The sequence below is a fragment of the Eurytemora carolleeae genome, unplaced genomic scaffold (genome assembly GCF_000591075.1).
Source record: "Eurytemora carolleeae unplaced genomic scaffold, Eaff_2.0 scaffold203, whole genome shotgun sequence".
Classification (NCBI taxonomy): Eukaryota; Metazoa; Arthropoda; class Copepoda; order Calanoida; family Temoridae; genus Eurytemora; species Eurytemora carolleeae.
In genome coordinates this window covers 357,584-375,597 of record NW_019396139.1, presented here as the reverse complement: position 1 = coordinate 375,597, position 18,014 = coordinate 357,584, and the positions used below count along the sequence as shown (strand labels likewise).

At 32.9% G+C, this 18,014-nt stretch overlaps 1 protein-coding gene across 2 annotated transcripts; it reads right to left on the bottom strand.

Annotated features, from left to right (window-relative positions):
* Nucleotides 1–12,040: 12,040 nt before the first annotated feature.
* On the bottom strand, nt 12,041–17,977 carry LOC111696117 (uncharacterized). 2 transcript variants are annotated; one of them, XR_002764007.1, is made up of 8 exons: nt 17,921–17,977; nt 17,271–17,428; nt 16,694–16,878; nt 16,171–16,213; nt 14,527–14,627; nt 14,137–14,211; nt 13,041–13,432; nt 12,041–12,792 (listed from the first exon to the last, which is right to left on the bottom strand). XR_002764007.1 is itself a non-coding variant. In XM_023465662.1 (7 exons), the coding sequence occupies exons 1-6, from the start codon at nt 17,962–17,964 to the stop codon at nt 14,182–14,184; spliced, it is 561 nt and encodes a 186-aa protein (XP_023321430.1). In that variant the 5' UTR covers nt 17,965–17,977; the 3' UTR covers nt 12,041–13,432; nt 14,137–14,181. The 2 variants fall into 2 exon arrangements, 1 of the variants encoding a protein (XP_023321430.1); XM_023465662.1 differs by having other exon boundaries at nt 12,041–13,432.
* Between the last annotated feature and the right edge of the window lie 37 nt (nt 17,978–18,014).

Here is an 18,014-nt window from a genome sequence, read left to right as displayed (position 1 = left end):
ATACAATCTTTTTAGACTTAAATTGAATGTTTAAAGTTTTAGATACCACTTTATTAGTCATAATTAGGCACTATTTATGATAATTAATAAATAATTCTCATCTTTGGGAAGCCTCTCATGCCACTATGTCTAAAAATTTCAAAAACATCTTTTATTTAAACATAAACACAAGTTTAAAAAACCTCCTGTATTACACAGGCACATTTTGATGTGTTGCGCATGCTCATTTCTGCAAAGCGGAGGCTTGGTCTGCCTAGCAACTCTGGGTTTCTAAACATTTGGCTTCATGGATATCAGACATAAGTATACGATACTTTAAAGGTACATATACAGTCCAATTACCTTGCATGAACTATATTGTATCTCTCCTTCAAACAAAACTAGCAGAAAAAGGCATTGTTTCTTAAAAATCGACACTTTATTATACTGTTATGTTAGTAATAGTTAGTATTTAAACTACAGAGATCGTAAAAGACATTTTTAGAAATAATAAACTTATCTTAAACTTAAATACTATGAGATGAAAAAAAGGACTAAGGACCAGAAAATAATTATGACTTGTAAAAGTTTCTGTTTTTAAAAAAGTAGGAGTATAATTGTAATCTATATAATAAAGATTCACTTCTATAAACTACAGGGTGTCCCAATTATACCACCAATTCACAAAACAAAATAGTTTTTAAGAAATACTTAGTGCTTTTCTTGTATTAAATTATTCAAGTTTTTTTTTACAAAAACTATAATGTTTTGTGAATTTGGGGTAGTCTAGATAGAGTTTTACATGATGCACCTGTAGTCTAGATAGAGTTGTACATCATGCACCTGTAGTCTAGATAGAGTTGTACATGATGCATCTGTAGTCTAGATAGAGTTGTATATGATGCACATGTAGTCTAGATAGAGTTGTACATGATGCACCTGTAGTCTAGATAAAGTTGTACATGTGCACCTGTAGTCTATGATAGATTTGTACATGATGCACCTGTAGTCTAGATAGAGTTGTACATGATGTACCTGTAGTCTAGATAGAGTTGTACATGATGCACATGTAGTCTAGATAGAGTTGTACATGATGCACCTGTAGTCTAGATAGAGTTGTATATGATGCATCTGTAGTCTAGATAGAGTTGTACAAGATGCATCTGTAGTCTAGATAGAGTTGTATATGATGCATCTGTAGTCTAGATAGAGTTGTACATGATGCACCTGTACTCTAGATAAAGTTGTGCATGATTCACCTTTAGTCTAGATAGAGTTGCACATGATGCATCTGTAGTCTAGATAGAGTTGTACATGATGCACCTGTAGTCTAGATAGAGTTGTACTGTGTACATGATGCACCTGTAGTCTAGATAGATTTGTACATGATGCACCTGTAGTCTAGATAGAGTTGCACATGATGCACCTGTAGTCTAGATAGAGTTGTACATGAACCTGTAGTCTAGATAGAGTTGTACTGTGTACATGATGCACCTGTAGTCTAGATAGATTTGTACATGATGCACCTGTAGTCTAGATAGAGTTGTAAATGATGTATCTGTAGTCTAGATAGAGTTGTACATGATGCACAGGTAGTCTAGATAGAGTTGAACATGATGCACCTGTAGTCTAGATAGAGTTGTATATGATGCATCTGTAGTCTAGATAAAGTTGTACATGATTCACCTTTAGTCTAGATAGAGTTGCACATGATGCACCTGTAGTCTAGATAGAGTTGTACATGATGCACATGTAGTCTAGATAGAGTTGTACATGATGCACCTGTAGTCTAGATAGAGTTGTACATGATGCATCTGTAGTCTAGATAGAGTTGGACTTGATGCACCTGTTGACTAGATAGAGTTGTACATGATGCACCTGGAGTCTAGATAGAGTTGTACATGATGCATCTGTAGTCTAGATAGAGTTGTACATGGTGCACCTGTAGTCTAGATAGAGTTGTACTGTGTACATGAAGTACCTGTAGTCTCGATAGAGTTGTACATGATACATCTGTAGTCTAGATAGAGTTGTACATGATGCACCTGTAGTCTAGATAGAGTTGTACATGATGCACCTGTAGTCTCGATAGAGTTGTACATGATGCACCTGTAGTCTAGATAGAGTTGTACATGATGCACATGTAAAATCATAACAAATTTGTCTTTCTTTCTATAAAGCTGCAATAGTTCTGCAAAATTTAGGAATTTGTGAAATTTAGAAAAACAAAAAAGAAGTCTTAATCTCATTAAAAGCAGACTTTTTAACACAAATTGTTTTTTAACCAAATAAAAGCTTTATAAACATGTTGAGATTTTTTGAAAATAATTTATAAACAAGTTGAGATTTTTTGAAAAAATAATTTATAAACATGTTGAGATTTGTTGAAAATAATTTATTAACATGTTGAGATTTGTTGAAAATAATTTATAAACATGTTGAGATTTGTTGAAAATAATTCATTAACATGTTGAGATTTTTTGAAAAAATAATTTATAAACATGTTGAGATTTTTTGAAAAAATAATTTATAAACATGTTGAGATTTTTTGAAAAAATAATTTATAAACATGTTGAGATTTTTTGAAAATAAAGGCTTTTGGTGGATGTAAAAGCGAAATAATTGTCAATGGATATCGAATTGATGGACGTGGGACAGAGTTGGGCAGCCTGTCAGACGTAGCATAAGGCTCGGAGACGATTTTGATTGGCTAGGAGACCATTCTGAAAATCAGGAGGCTCCAAAGGTCAGTTTGCGGGTGGTGAGGTGCATGCCGTGTGGTCTCCATGGTTAACAATAAAAAATTTTAATTTTAATGGCCTGGAAAGTTTGCAAACAACTTAGCTTAAAAATTATATATTTTTTTTGTTTTACAATAATACCATTATTCTTTTATAGTTATTATTATTAAGAACAAAGAAAAGGGTGAAAATGGCAGATGAAATCAATGTTCAACAGAAAACAAAGCATTTTTATAATTTAAACAATTGAAAGAAAAAAAATATTGAGTTTGTAAACTTGTTAACTTGTCCAAATACCTGAACAATCTCTTTAAAAGTATTCAATAAGAATAACAATTCTAAATAAATGGAATAAAATAGTTTTTTCAATATCCTTGAGCAATGTGAAGCGGAACTCCTGTGAATTTCTTCATACATAACATTGCAATGCAGGATACAGTATGTACCAACAAACATACAGGTTAGCCACAAAGCACGAGACTGTGAAGACGACCGAAAACTTCAAAAATATCACGATTTCAAACTTGATTTTTGGTTTCTGCATTCAATTAAGTATTTAGGTGGTTTTCTAAAAAATTAAGCACCGAAATAAGCCATTTTGGAATACAAAGAACCCTAAAAGCAAGAAAACGGACTAAACATATTCCGTACAGTCGTCTCATCCTTTGTGCGTAACCTAGTAGTACTGCAGGATTCAGTGTAATAACAAATATTGTACTGAAGGATACAGTGTACTAACAAATATTGTACTGAAGGATACAGTGTACTAACAAGCATTGTACTACAGGATACAGTGTGTACTTACAAGCAATGTAATGCAGGATACAGTGTGTACTAACAAACATTGTAGTGCAGGATACAGCGTGTACTAAGAAAAATTGTACTGCAGGATACAGTGTGTCAGCCTACTTGAAGTCCTCCCATCGAAAGCTTCAAAATAGCTTTTGTGTCATAGAAGATTGTGCACTAAAAACATGTTGGGGAGAGTGTTCAATATGGATGGTTTACTTGAAGGAGTGGAGTCAAGAGGAGCAGCTTTGCTGAATGATCTGAACCCATTTGGATGGGCCTCCAAGGCACTCTCCCTAATCAAGGAGTTTCCAGTATGTATAAAATGCCTTTTTTTCGACTACGAAATGTGCACCTTTCAGAAGGTGGGTGGTGAGTTTAGTAAAGGTCGGAGAGTGTTATGAATGCCAGAAACAAGCTTAAAACAATTGATTTAATGAGAATCGATTCGATACCCATATTGTATACCATGCTCAAAGAATAATCACAGAGTGGAGACTGGAGATGGGGTCTCTTTAAAAACTGAAGGTATGTTGGGGTAGTGCAGGTAGTTCCTATACAGATTCAGCTTCAAGGGTGGGGGTGTGGTCTCTCTAAAAACACCCCGTAGTTGGGGTAGTAAGGGTGGTTGCCATTCAGATTCACCTTCAAGGGTGGGGGTGGGGTCTCTCTAAAAACAGACGGTAGTTGGGGTAGTAAGGGTAGTTGCCATTCACCCCCACCCTTGAAGCTCAATCTGAATGGCAACTACCCTTACTACCCCAAAACTACCGTCTGTTTTTAGAGTTTCTCCTACTTATTTAGCAATTATTGTTTAATGTGCAGTCATAACTTCTGTGATTGCTGCATTCATAAATTGCATGTCTCCATTCTCCAGATTGTAGCCGGCTCAAGAATATAAAGAAGAAACTGAGAGTGGAAGTAATTAATTAGGATGGGGAGTTTGCTGGAAAATGTGCAAAATGATGTTAGAAGTTTGATGATTATTGTATTATTAAACCCAAAATATAGTAAGTTGAATATAAAACAACTGTTTTATTACAGTCAGAAATATCAATTCTCGGTAGAAAGTATAGAATTTGAGAGAGTTGATTTGAAACACACTTTAACAAATATTGGAGTAAGGTATTTATCACACATATATTGAACAAATCTAATAAATTTGAAAGCTTTAACATTTTGGACTTTCTAAACAGTAAAAGGAAAATCTTTTTAAAAAATCTACATATTTATTATTTGCTATAAATACATTTAAATATCATATCGGGTTTTAATTATCGCAGAAAATTATAGCTTATTACATGTTTTTATGTAAAATATTACATGTTTTTATAAAAAATATTACATGTTTTTATGTAAATATTGCATGTTTTTGTAAAAAATATTACATGTTTTTATAAAAAATATTACATGTTGTTATAAAAAAATTACATGTTTTTATGTAAATACTGCATGTTTTTATAAAAAATATTACATGCTTTTATAAAAAATATTACATGNCCCCCCCACGGAAAGAGAGAGTGTGATCTGCTTATGTTTTTGTCTCTGTTTCTGTTTCTATTTCTGTTTCTGTTTCTTTTTCTAATCCTGTAACTGTTTCAAATCCTTTTCCTCTTTATAACCCTGTTCCTGTTCCTGTTTCTGATCCTGTTCCTGTTTCTAACCCTGTTTCTGTTTCTAACCCTGTTCCTGTTTCTAATCCAATTCCTGATTCTGTTTTAAATCTTGTTTCTGTTTCTAATACTGCTCCTCTTTATAATCCTGTTTCTGTTTCTTCTCCTGTTCCTGTTTAAAATCCTGTCCATAACTCTGTTTCTCCTTCTAATCCTGTTTCTGTTTCTAATTCTGTTCCTGTTTCCTGTTCCTGTTCTGTTCTAAATCTTGTTCCTGTTTCTAGTACTGTTCCTGCTTCAAATCCTGTTCCTGTTTACTGTTCCTGTTCTATTTTAAACTTAGTTCGTGTTTATAGCCATGTTTCTGTTTCTAATCCTGTTCCTGTTCTGTTTCAAGTTACTTTCCTTTCCTTGTTTCTGTTTCTGTTTATGTTTCTTATCCTTGCCTGCTGCTATCTTGTCCCCTAGTTTTTGTCCTTGAGATTTCTGTTTCTATTTCCTCATTTGGTTCATGGTTGATGTTCTCAAATTCTTAATTATGCCCCTCCCCCTCCACCCCTCTCACAACCCGGCACCCCCAATTACATACATTTAGCAAATGTCCTTCTCTAAAATTCCAAAATATGTGTACCAGAGGACCAGGGTTAAAAAATAAACCATCGAAAAAGTAGTTTGACGAATGAATAGCGCCAATAATTAAAATGGTTAAAGACGACAGGTCGTCTTTCTACTGAAATATGTTTCGTTGAACATCCGGTACGTCAATGTTCTTTGTCACACCATTCTTCAACATTTTCAAGGTTTTCTCTATAGAGAAGACTGAACTTAACCCTAGTGGGGAAGGCAGGTGGTTATATTTATCATATGTCTTCCGGCAGCCATGAGCCACATCAAATATCTCTTCAACACAACAACATATTTTAGTTTTACGCCAATTTTTAACGAATTAATAATTTAAATTGCGTTTTTCAAAAAGTCATGAAAATCAACAATTGATAAATAGTGTGTGTAAGTTGCTTTAAATGATTTAATAGAGCATTAAAGAATCTAAAGTTGACAAAGTGCCAAAAATTAAAGAGAAACTTTTTTGTTACTGCAGTCTGGCCCAAGCTGCGCACAATTTTGGGACTTTAAAATGATATACTAGAAAATTATGATAATTAGGGGTTTTCGACCTTTTTTACCATTTAAAGTATTAATGGTGGGCCCTAGTTGTACTCTGCGTGTCTTTAATTTCACATGTAACTTGACCGAGTAATAGGTTCTCTAAGGATTGAATAGTTTTAGTTGATTTTGCTTCAATTAAGTTTATGAGAATTGTAAATTTATTTGGTTTAAAACCAGAAATAAAAAATTACAAGGCAAAAGATGTTAAAAAACCCTAATTTCACTTTCTAGGGTTACACCCTGCACCCTTTGGCCCATATGGAACTTAATTTCCAATTTTTAGCAAGCATTTTTCTTCAATTTAAAATATCACTTCAAAATTATGATTTTTACGGACGATAAATGCATGGATATATAATATAATATAATAAATGTGTGTAAATTAGAGGCTGTTATCGTGTGCCCCCCCCCCCCAGTTCTTCGCTCATTGTGCATTAATCATTCTAGTGAATTATTTGAGACTGAAATCTATGACATATGGTATTGTACAGTCAACCATGGTCTAACATAGAATAAATATGGTAGAAATTACTTTAATTCCAGAAATTTTGCTCATGATAATTTCTTGGCGTACACTACAATAAACCTAATCTAATTAAATCTAAAAGCAAGAAAAAAAGAACCTGAGGATGCGCAGATCGAGAAAGAAGTAAAAGATGATCATTTGAAATTATTAACTATGCCTCGCACCATTTTATTTTATAAAAATAAAGAAAATAAATTACAGAAAAATTTAATCTAACAATTTATTTTTCCACTGAAAATATAAGAGGATGAGCATAAAGATGATTATGTGATACAAAGGCGGCTTACCACCTCCCCCCCCTGGCATAAAATTCCTTCCATTTTATGTCATCCCCATAGGCTTAGGCATAGGCAAAATTATTTTAGAATCTATTCTTACAAATCAAAATTAAAGGGCTTGAAGGTGCCTGCTTTCTCTTCTTGGGCTCATAATTTTTACAAGAGGGGAGCGTCCCACAAATTTTCCTGGGGGGGAGGGGCTCTGATAACTTAATATGATGTTCAATTGCATCCATTGAAGAGCGGTTTTCAGGTTGTTATCCTGATTTCCGAAAGATTTTTTTTTGTAAGCAAAGATTAGAAACAGGAAAAAAAACTCCAAAACCAAAACCAAATACAAAAATGTCTACTGATTGCAAAATGTTGTTAAAAATATATATACTCCAATTCAATCGAATACTTGAATTTTCACTTTTAAAATTCTAAATGAAAATGAAAAACATTCCTTTATAACAAATCCCAATTTTTTTTTTGTTAACATATAAATAAAAATTATGAACTGGATGTTAAAAGTCATATTATAACATTCTACTCGGCATTTTAAACAAAATGTTCTTAACTTGAAAATACTGAAAATGTCGAGGGAAGGATTGAAAGAGAAAGAACATGAATGTATCTTTTCCTGAAAAATCATTAATTTCTACATCCCCCTCCCCCCTCCCTCTTCTGAAAAGAATTATTTTTTTTTCTCACAGAAATTAGGTAAACATTTTCAGAGTTTTATTCGCTGAATTTGGGAAAATTTTATATTTTTTGGTGGAAAATAATTAAACTTTTGGTAAAATATAATCAGAAGGGTAAATAAACTTGCCTTTTTAGACAATTGTCCCCAGAACTTGAAAAACCAGGGGGTGGGGGTGATTCTTGAAAATATATACACCCCTAAGTAGGAGACCAAATTAATAGTTGTGAGAGTGGGAAAAGAATAGGACAAGTTAAACAAATAAATGCAGAAAATAAAACTATGTTTGCAAGTCATGAGGGGGAAAATTTGAACTTTAAATTCAAAACATTTGGCTTCTTGGATATCAGACATAAGTATACGATACTTTAAAGGTACACATACAGTCCAATCACTTTGCATGTACTATACTGTATCTCTCCTTCAAACAAAACTAGCAGAAAAAAAGCATTGTCTCTTAAAAATCGACATTTTATTATACTGTTATGTTAGTAATAATTAGTATTTAAACTAGAGATCGTAAAAGACATTTTTGAAAATGAAAAACTTAACTTAAACTTAAATTCTATGAGATTAAAAAACGATAAAGGACCAGAAAATAATTATGACTTATTAAAGTTTATGTTTTGAAAAAAAGTAGGAGTACAATTGTAATCTATATAATAAAGCTTTACATCTATCAACTGCAGGGTGTCCCAATTATACCACCAATTCATAAAACAAAATAGTTTTTGAAAAATACTTACTACTTAGTGCTTTTCTTGTGTTAAATTATTCAAGTTTTTTACAAAAATTTTAATGTTTTGTGAATTGTGGGTAGTCTAGATATAGTTGTACATGATGCACCTGAAGTCTAGATAGAGTTGTACATGATGCACCTGTAGTCTAGATAGAGTTGTACATGATGCACCTGTAGTCTAGATACAGTTGTACATGGTGCACCTGTAGTCTAGATAGAGTTGTAATTGATGCACCTTTAGTCTAGATAGAGTTGTACTTGATGCATCTGTAGTCTAGATAGAGTTGTACATGATGCATCTGTAGTCTAGATAGAGTTGTACATGATGCACATGTAGTCTAGATAGAGTTGTACATGATGCACCTGTAGTCTAGATAGGTACATGATGCACCTGTAGTCTAGATAGAGTTGTACATGATGCACCTGTAAAATCATAACAGATTTGTCTTTCTTTCTATAAAGCTGCAATAGTTCTGCAAAATTTAGGAATTTGTGAAATTTAGAAAAAACAAAAAAAGAAGTATTATTCTCAATAAAAGGAGACTTTTTAAGACAAATTGTTTATTACCAAATAAAAACTTTATTAACATGTTGAGATTTTTTGAAAAAATGCTTTTGGTGGATGTAAAAACGAAATATTTGTTGTTGGATATCGGGTTGTTGGACGAGAGACAGAGTTGAGCAGCCTGTCAGACGTAGCATAAGGCTCGGAGACGATTTTGATTGGCTAGGAGACCATTCTGAAAATCAGGAGGCTCCAAAGGTCAGTTTGCGGGGCTCATGGATGCTTTGCATCCCCTCCTTCGTACTACAAAAGCAATAAACCCGTGTTTAATGGATACAAACAAACAATGAAATATTTCTAGTTCTTGTATTTAATTTAATTTAGCTAATCGTTAATTCTTAAAAAAATTTCATAAAATTAAAAAATCTGTTTCTACTGAGAGTCCTGCATATTATAATGAACTTAAAGTGTGCATACTGCATAGCTCTCAACTGGGAATTTAAGACACAATAAAGATTTTAAAAAGATAAAATAATTTCAAAAAATTTTACAATGCTAAATAGTATCCAAGCCTCTGGATCCTCAGATTAGTACTTTGAAACGAACTGGCGCTACCCCTTTCCTTTAGAATAGATATTATAGAAGTAATATATGAAATTTGTTAGAAAAAAATTTAATATTTAATAGTTATGCAATGCTTTTTTGATATTCAAGATAAAACTTCATAGCTATTTAAAGATTAGGTATTTTCTGTAAAATTTATTATAACGTTCAGAGGTACCACGAGGTCATTTTTGATACTCATCTGCGAATACAGAGACCGTTTTGAGAGGCTCATGGCGGCCCTGCACCCCTTCCCTCGTATTATATGAAACTTTCTTTAGTTTTGAGAGGATCATGGCGGCCCTGCACCCCCTCCCTCGTATTATATGAGACTTTCTTTAGTTTTGAGAGGCTCATGGCGGCCCTGCACCCCCTCCCTCGTATGATATGAGACTTTCTTTAGTTTTGATAAATCGAAAGAATCGTCTTAACAACGCTGAGTTCAAAAAAAGAAAAGTTAAAAAATTAATATTTACTAAAATATTTGGAATTTACTAATATAAATTCAGAAGGAGAAAACAATATAAATTTTATTATCCAATAAAATGTTCCAGTTCATCAGCCGCTGGACACTGAACAGTCAGCTCTAGAATAAATATTGAAATACGGAGGACTTAACTGTTGAAGTTAAACTCAGCTCAATATAGTTTTTAACTCATCTTAGCAGTGTTTAGAACTCAGATCATAGTTAGTCTTGTTGTTTTAAATCGTTTTATTAAATTTAGTAGAACTTACAAGATTTCAAAATTATTATATGTTCAAGTTTGTTTTTATTAAACTTTGCAATATTCTTATCCTAAAAACAAAAATGTAAAAGCTTAGCCGAGTGTTTTTAACCCAGATCAGCAGAGTTTATAACTCAGCTTTTAGCAGTGTTTTAAACTTAGCTTTTAGCAGTGTTTTCAACCCAGCTTAGCAGTGTTTTAAACTTAGCTTTTAGCAGTGTTTTCAACCCAGCTTAGCAGTGTTTTAAACTTAGCTTTTAGCAGTGTTTTCAACCCAGCTTAGCAGTGTTTTAAACTTAGCTTTCAGTAGTGTTTTCAACCCAGCTTAGCAATGTTTTAAACTTAGCTTTCAGTTGGGTTTTCAACCCAGTTTAGCAGTGTTTTCAACCCGGCTTAGCAGTGTTTTAAACTTAGATTTTAGCAGTGTTTTCAACCCAGCTTAGCAGTGTTTTAAACTAAGCTTTTTGCAGTGTTTCCAACCCAGCTTAGCAATGTTTTCAACCGAGCTTAGCAGTGTTTTTAAATCAGATCAATCATCTCGTCAAAGTATTCTAAAATCAACTTGTCAAAGTATTCTAAAATAAACTTGTTAGAGTATTCTAAAATCAGCTTGTCAGAGTATTCTAAAATCAACTTGTCAGAGTATTCTAAAATCAACTTGTCAGAGTATTCTATTGTCACAGTATTCTAAAATCAGCTTGTCCGAATATTCTAAAATCAACTTGTCACTTGTTAGAGTATTCTAAAATGAGCTCTTCTGAGTGGGCGATTTCAAATTTAAATGTTTATGGAAATAAATAAAAAAAGCTAAATTAACAGGATATTCAGTTATTTAAAATACTGATCGTTCTGGGTAGGGAGGGAACACCCGGACGCCATGAGCCTCTGCTATGCAGACATCGAGCCTCCCAGATTCGCTAGGCAGACCGAGCCTCCACTATGCAGACAAAGCCTACGCTTTGCGGACCGTGCCTCCGCTATGCAGTAAGCGAGCCTCCACCATACAGCACAGCTTTCTTTTAAATCTTGGTTTTTATGAGTGATGAAAACTTTTAGTAATTTTTTTTGACGTAGTAGCATAAGAATTTTACTAAAGATTAGAGTTGTTCATTGATTGTCATGATTAGAAACATATATGGACTCATAAAGTGGTTTATAAGAATTAGATTAAAACTTTAAACATTTATTACGGCGAAAGGAAGATATTTGGAGAAAAATTTCTGGAGAAACTTGGTTTATTTTGTTGTAATCTTTGATTTAAACAATACCTTTTTTTTGAAAAATGTTAAGATTTAAATAATAAATACAATTTTTTTAGACTTAAATTGAATGTTTAAAGTTTTAGATACCACTTTATTAGTCATAATTAAGCACTATTTATGATAATTAATATACTCATCTTTGAGAAGCCTCTCTTGCCACTGTGTCTAAAATTTTCAAAAAAATCTTTTATTTAAACTTTAGTTTTAAAAAACCTCCTGTATTACACAGGCACATTTTGATGTGTTGCGCATGCTCATTTCTGCAAAGCGGAGGCTTGGTCTGCCTAGCAACTCTGGGAGGCTCGTGTCTGCATAGCGGAGGCTCATGGCTTCTTGGGGTTCCCTCCCTCTTCTGGGATCCCTTTACCTTCATAATTCTACTTACTGCTAAACTCAGAATTTTAATTTGTTACAAAAAAAAACACTATTAATTAAGAATATTTATTAAAAAGAAACTAATAAAGAAGATTAGACATTAAGTATATTTCTAACAATTTAATAAATATTAGAGAAGAAAAATTAATAACCAATCATTTGTCTAAGTTTGAGTCACTTTTAAGGATACAATTTACAGTGCTAGGTTAGTGTGTAATGTAATTTATCAGCATAATTCCTCAAATGTAAAACAAAGATTGAAGACAAAAATGAACAAGGTGAAGTGTACAGTGTACACTGTACACTATATGATAAAATAACGGTCAATATGATCACCTGCATTAAATTTGTTTCTGTTTTTTTACTTTGACCTTTCTTTATTTCAAATTGTATCCTAAATCTACTTTAAATTAAAGAAAGTACAGTTAATGCGAGTAAAAATGGTTTTACAATTAAAGAGAACAAGATATGGCGATTTACCCTTTAACAACGTTAATCTGTAATAAAAATCCATCAAAGGCCTGTTTCAAAAATATGCTTGTTAAATTTTTACAGGATTTAATAAGAGAGAAATGATTTCTTTAACTAAACTTCAGTGCTTAACGGTGCAGATTTAGAGTTTGTGTGTTTATGTTTGGTGATACAAATAAGATTTTGCATAAACGTACATAATTAACTTGCAGAGTTTACAATAATTTAGACCAATTATTATTAAAATTTAAATATATTTAAGATCATTAGAGATTGCACTTAGGCTTATTTGTTCTCATTAACTTTATGGCCCTGTGTGTGCATGTAAGTATTGGCTCTGTGCGTGGTAAATGTGTACAGTAAGAACCAGAAATGTAGAATGAATGTTGTCTTTGTTCTTCCTTATCCTAAGACCTGTCCCTGAAGATTGTGTAATTTTCTATTGTTGCAAATGAAATGTCTCTAAAATGTTCAAGGCTTTTAATTTTATAAATAGTTCAATTGGGACTAATATCCTCAGCTACGTTTTATAATTATAAAAAAGGAAAAACATAATAATATTTTTTTCTGGTTCCTAAGCTGTACGTTTAGAGCTTATTTTGTACAAATATTCTTCAACCTCTTTCGTTTCTTCTATTTTCTCTACAATCTGTAGGATTTAATCAAGAGCTTAGGAATTCGGATTTAACGAAATATTCAGTCTAAATAAATGCTTCAAAGCCTATTTCTTAAAACAGGCAGTTCGTACATGATATAAAATGTTATAAATTTCACTTTTCACTTTTCAAGGTTGAAATCTATGATAACTTTGTCTTCTAGTTCTTTCATGCCATTTATGTCACTTTAGATGTATGTTGGCATTGGCGCACAGAAATCAGGTTTACGAAACCTTGTGTGCATTTCTTTTTATCAGTTCCGTGGATTTTCTACACTTCGTCACATGGATTTGCTATCTTCAACACCTTAATCCCAGCGCCCTAAAATTATATTTACAAAGTTAATGAAATTTAACATTGGGGTTTCAAAAGAACCCAATAATCAATGTAAAAACTCAATTATGAAAAAGATCGTTAAAAAATGGAAACCTTGATTTAACAATATAATATATTACTTAACAATTAATTATTTAACAATATAATAAGTTACTTCTTAAAGGGTCAAGTTGGCGTAATTTCAAGTGACCCTGCATGCAAAGATGAAATGCCCGATTTACAACGGTACCCTTGACAATTTCTCCGTTGCTTTTTATAAGCAATAAATGAAAAATTAATTTTTGTAGAGAACCCGCAAATTAAAATAATCAGTTTAAAGAAAGAAAAACGCGGATATTTGATTTACACTTGTTCAGCCAAAACTTTAAAGGACCTTCCGCTGTAAATCGGGAAATGCTTTCTTTGAATGGAGGGTCACATGATAATAAAGAGTTCAGTCCCTTTAAGGGGACTGTAATTTCAATCGAACAAGAGTGGCATAACCTTTGCACAACGGTAACCTTAAAAGTTTAATCTGGTCAGGAATACATAAGCTATCCATTATTTTAAACATTTAAAACTGTTTATTTTTATTTGTGGTTTCGCCATGAAGTGACTTGCAGTTTTTTGCTCATAACACTGTAAAACATTTGAAAACGTGAATTTATTTATTTGAAAATGTTTAATAATACATCTTGGTTAGTGCTTACCCTTCGTAGCAAACTGGAGGGTTTGCTGGGGCGCTGAACACTACGTCACACAGCTGACAGCTTAGATAACTTCATCTAAAATAAAAATTAGAAGAATAAAAACGGGTTTCTCTCCTCTCTCTTTTTAAGTTCTGGGCATAAATGAAGAGTGTAGGACGTTGAGAAATATACAAAATGTTCATATTTCCCTTAAATACATTCAACAATACGATCAAGAACATCTAATTCATTTTTTTGAGGCCTATTTGATTAAGGCTCAATTAAGTTTTTTGTTAAATTAAATGATTTTGTGGAGAAAATAAAAAATGATATTTAGGAAGCAAAATTCTTGAAAGTTTCAGAGAAAGAATTGTTAAAAGATGTAGAACGAATAAAATAAAGAAAACATACCTGTGAGCCGACATGAGAAAACTGTTCCTTCTCCTTACGTCGTTGTTCTTGTATTTGCTGTTCCTGGTCTCCATCTAGTGAATCTAGGTCTAGAGCTGACCCTGCAGATCAACATTTTCAGCACTTTTCGTTAAACTCTGATATAGTCCCCCCCCCCTCCGTTTAGTGATACTATCTAATAATAATAATACAAAAAATTCTGTGGAAGAGTTTTTCTATTAATTCTCTTTCAACCGTTACATTCCTTTCCTTCATTTTTTACCCATTCTATCATTATTTTAGTTTTCATTCCAGTCCTCCCTTTCTTTCCCTTTAAGCTATGTCTTCCCTTGCTTTCCCTTTAATACCTGTCCTCCCTTTCTTTCTCTTTAAACTCTGTCCTCCCTTTCTTTCCCTTTATTACCTGTCCTCCCTCCCTTTTCATTTAAACTTTGTCCTCCCTTTCTTTCCCTTTAATACATGTCATACCTTTCTTTACCTTAAATACCTGTCCTCCCTTTCTTTCCCTTTAAACTCTGTCCTCCCTTTCTTTCCCTTTAAACTCTGTCCTCCCTTTCTTTCCCTTTCATACCTGTTATCCCTTTCTTTACCTTTTAATACCTGTCCTCCCTTTCTTTCCCTTTAATACCTGTCCTCCCTCCCTTTCCATTATAACTTTGTCCTCTCTTTCTTTCCCTTTAATACCTGTCATCCCTTTCTTTCCCTTTAATACCTGTCCTCCCTTTCTTTCCCTTTAATACCTGTCATCCCGTTCTTTCCCTTTAATACCTGTCCTCCCTTTCTTTCCCTTTAATACCTGTCATCCCGTTCTTTCCCTTTAATACCTGTCCTCCCTTTCTTTACCTTTAATACCTGTCCTCCCTTTCTTTCCTTTAATACCTGTCCTCCCTTTCTTTCCCTTTAATACCTGTCCTCCCTTTCTTTCCCTTTAATACCTGCCCTCCCTTTCTTTCCCTTTAATACCTGCCCTCCTTTTCTTTCCCTTTAATACCTGTCATCCCTTTCTTTCCTTTAATTCCTGTCCTCCTTTTCTTTCCCTTTAATACCGGTCTTTTAAAAATTAAAAAATTATATCATTCAATTACATCCGGGTTTGCCATTAAAGACGGCCAATGTTGGCTTGGAAAATCCGTCATAAAAATGATAGTTTAAAGAATATATCTATGTAAAATTATGTACTTTAATCATAAATATCTATCTATCTATCTATCTCCATCTTACCTTCATTTTCATTGTAATTTTAAAAAATCATTATCTCAGCTTTTGGGATAAAAAATAGAAAACATTCTCGAATACAAAATTTTCTAATTTAAAAAAGGCAAGAGGACTAAATAATTTTTTTCTTCTTCAAAAATAATACAAAATAACTCTAAAATTAGTTTTCTTTGGGTTTACAGCATTTTCTTTCATGTTTTGTTCCAAGATTAAATGAAATACTTTCCATTCAATTCGGTTCAGTTTCTATGGGTATAATTTAGTAGAAAATATCACAAACTGGAAATAAACCAATATTTTGCATTAAAAAAAAGTTATATCATTAATACATATATTTTAGAAAATAGCCGCCCATGACCAAACTAATCTGAACATAACATATTGAAATTTGTTTTTGTTAATATCGTTTTTAATGATGAAACATGTTTCCTATCATAGTTGTTTGGTCCAAGTCCAGGGTCTCCTTTATATCCTAAATATATAATATCAAATATAGAAAAATATTTTTTTTTTAAATTAAAGAAAATACTTAATTGAAATTTTAAGAACTTTGATTAAACCAAAGAAAATATTAGAAAAGCATTTATGTGTGTTTGAAAAAAAAGGTTAAAGTTGTTTTCAGAGAGCCCATATCAAATTCTTGGAAAGCTTATCTTAAATAAAAAAAAATTCAAGAAATAAAAATAAAATTCAAGAAATGAAATTAAAATTCAGGAATTTTTTTTCTTTTTCTCTAAGAAAACTAAGAACAAAAAAGATACTTTTTAACAAAATATCAATGATCTAGTAAACCGTTTGTGAGACAGACTAAATCTCCCAAAACATAAAAGAAATAAAGCCTATCTGATCTTTCAAATGTTAATCTTATTTCGGAATTTTATCGGTCTAAGATGACAATTTCAGGAATTTTTCTAATGTTGAAAAATTGTTCTTGAATTACTAATTAGCCAACCTTGATATTACTGTCATGAAGTGAAAGGTTTTGTGAGCTGAGTGTATTGTTGGACGGGGAGGTTCGAGGGAGTCCTCCAGAAAGAGGTTCGGAGGCCAAACGTGGGACTCCATGAGGCTCGGAGGCTCCTCCCGGAGGTGTGCTTACCGGAGAGCCAGACAACGTAGGGGCCTTATCTATTACATCTGTAGAAACACAGCACACTTAGAAATTATTTGAAAAAAATATAGAATTATTAATTTAAACTTCTCAGACATATTTTTTAGGTGAAAGAAAGAAAAAATAAAATGCATCTTTTAAAATATCCAGACAAAGAGCTTAAAAAGTCTAGTTTGTAGCAGGCTTCTCGGGCGCTTCGCGTGCATTTGGCTTTAAACTTTAGATCACCGTTTTATCTGCAAGAATTCATTCTTCTGACATGATTAAAATATTCTTCCTTTATTAAATCCTAACATGCATTGAACAAACCATATCAGGTCCGACAAATAATTTGACCAATCGGTCAAAACTTCGTTCGTAAATTCTTTTAAAAACATAAATATTGGTTTGTTCGTAAAGTAATTATATGCTTGTGTTCCTTGTGTTGTGTTAGAGAGATGCCTATGTAACTGTGCTATACTAGGTACTCCTGAGGAGGGAGTTCTAACCTCATGAAATAGTCCTCCACCCCCTCCACCCTCACCCACTACAGTTCCATAGCTGCTCACACCCTCACCCTGGGGCAGGGCTATTCCCCTGGTACATGTCAACATTAGTTTTCAGGAAGTATCATGAGAATGAACTAGATAAGAGACCCGTAGCTTGGGGGTTCGTGCCCCCCTTTTACCCAGAAGGGGGGTGGTCACATCACAAAATTACATCACAGAATTTGGTCAAGCAATCGAAAACGACATGTCTGGTCTTTTCACATTTTTCCTAATAAATTTCATCTAGTGAAATCCAAATAATTAGTTTTCTTACAAAATATCTATATAAAACAAGTTGAAATCTCAGTTGGATTGGATGTCTGATCACACCTCGAGAACCCCTTGAACAATTTGCCTAAAATTTTAATTGGGTAACTTGGGAGAACTACGGGATTGTTATTATTGAGATTTTAGGTTTGAAGGGAATAATAGCTAAATTCGCAATTTACTACCAAGCGCGGGTAAATGGCGTGAGTAACTACGAGTACCCTGGACCACGTTGGATTCTTAAGCTAGCAATGAATAAAATATTAATTTCTACCTTGCGTCTATAAGTGAGGGAGGATTTGGACCACACAGGACCATACAACAGTTATTTAATGATAATGATAATGATAATGATAATGATAATGATA

What these genes read in the sequence shown, in the direction of transcription:
- LOC111696117 (XM_023465662.1), bottom strand. Translation starts at nt 17,964, where the DNA reads ATGGTCCTGTGTGGTCCAAATCCTCCCTCACTTATAGACGCAAG. An exon ending in TCTCTCTAACACAACACAAG is followed by an intron (nt 16,879 to 17,270) that starts GAACACAAGCAT and finishes GTGTTTCTACAG; the next exon opens with ATGTAATAGATAAGGCCCCT. An exon ending in TTTCTCATGTCGGCTCACAG is followed by an intron (nt 14,212 to 14,526) that starts GTATGTTTTCTT and finishes TTTTTATTTTAG; the next exon opens with ATGAAGTTATCTAAGCTGTC.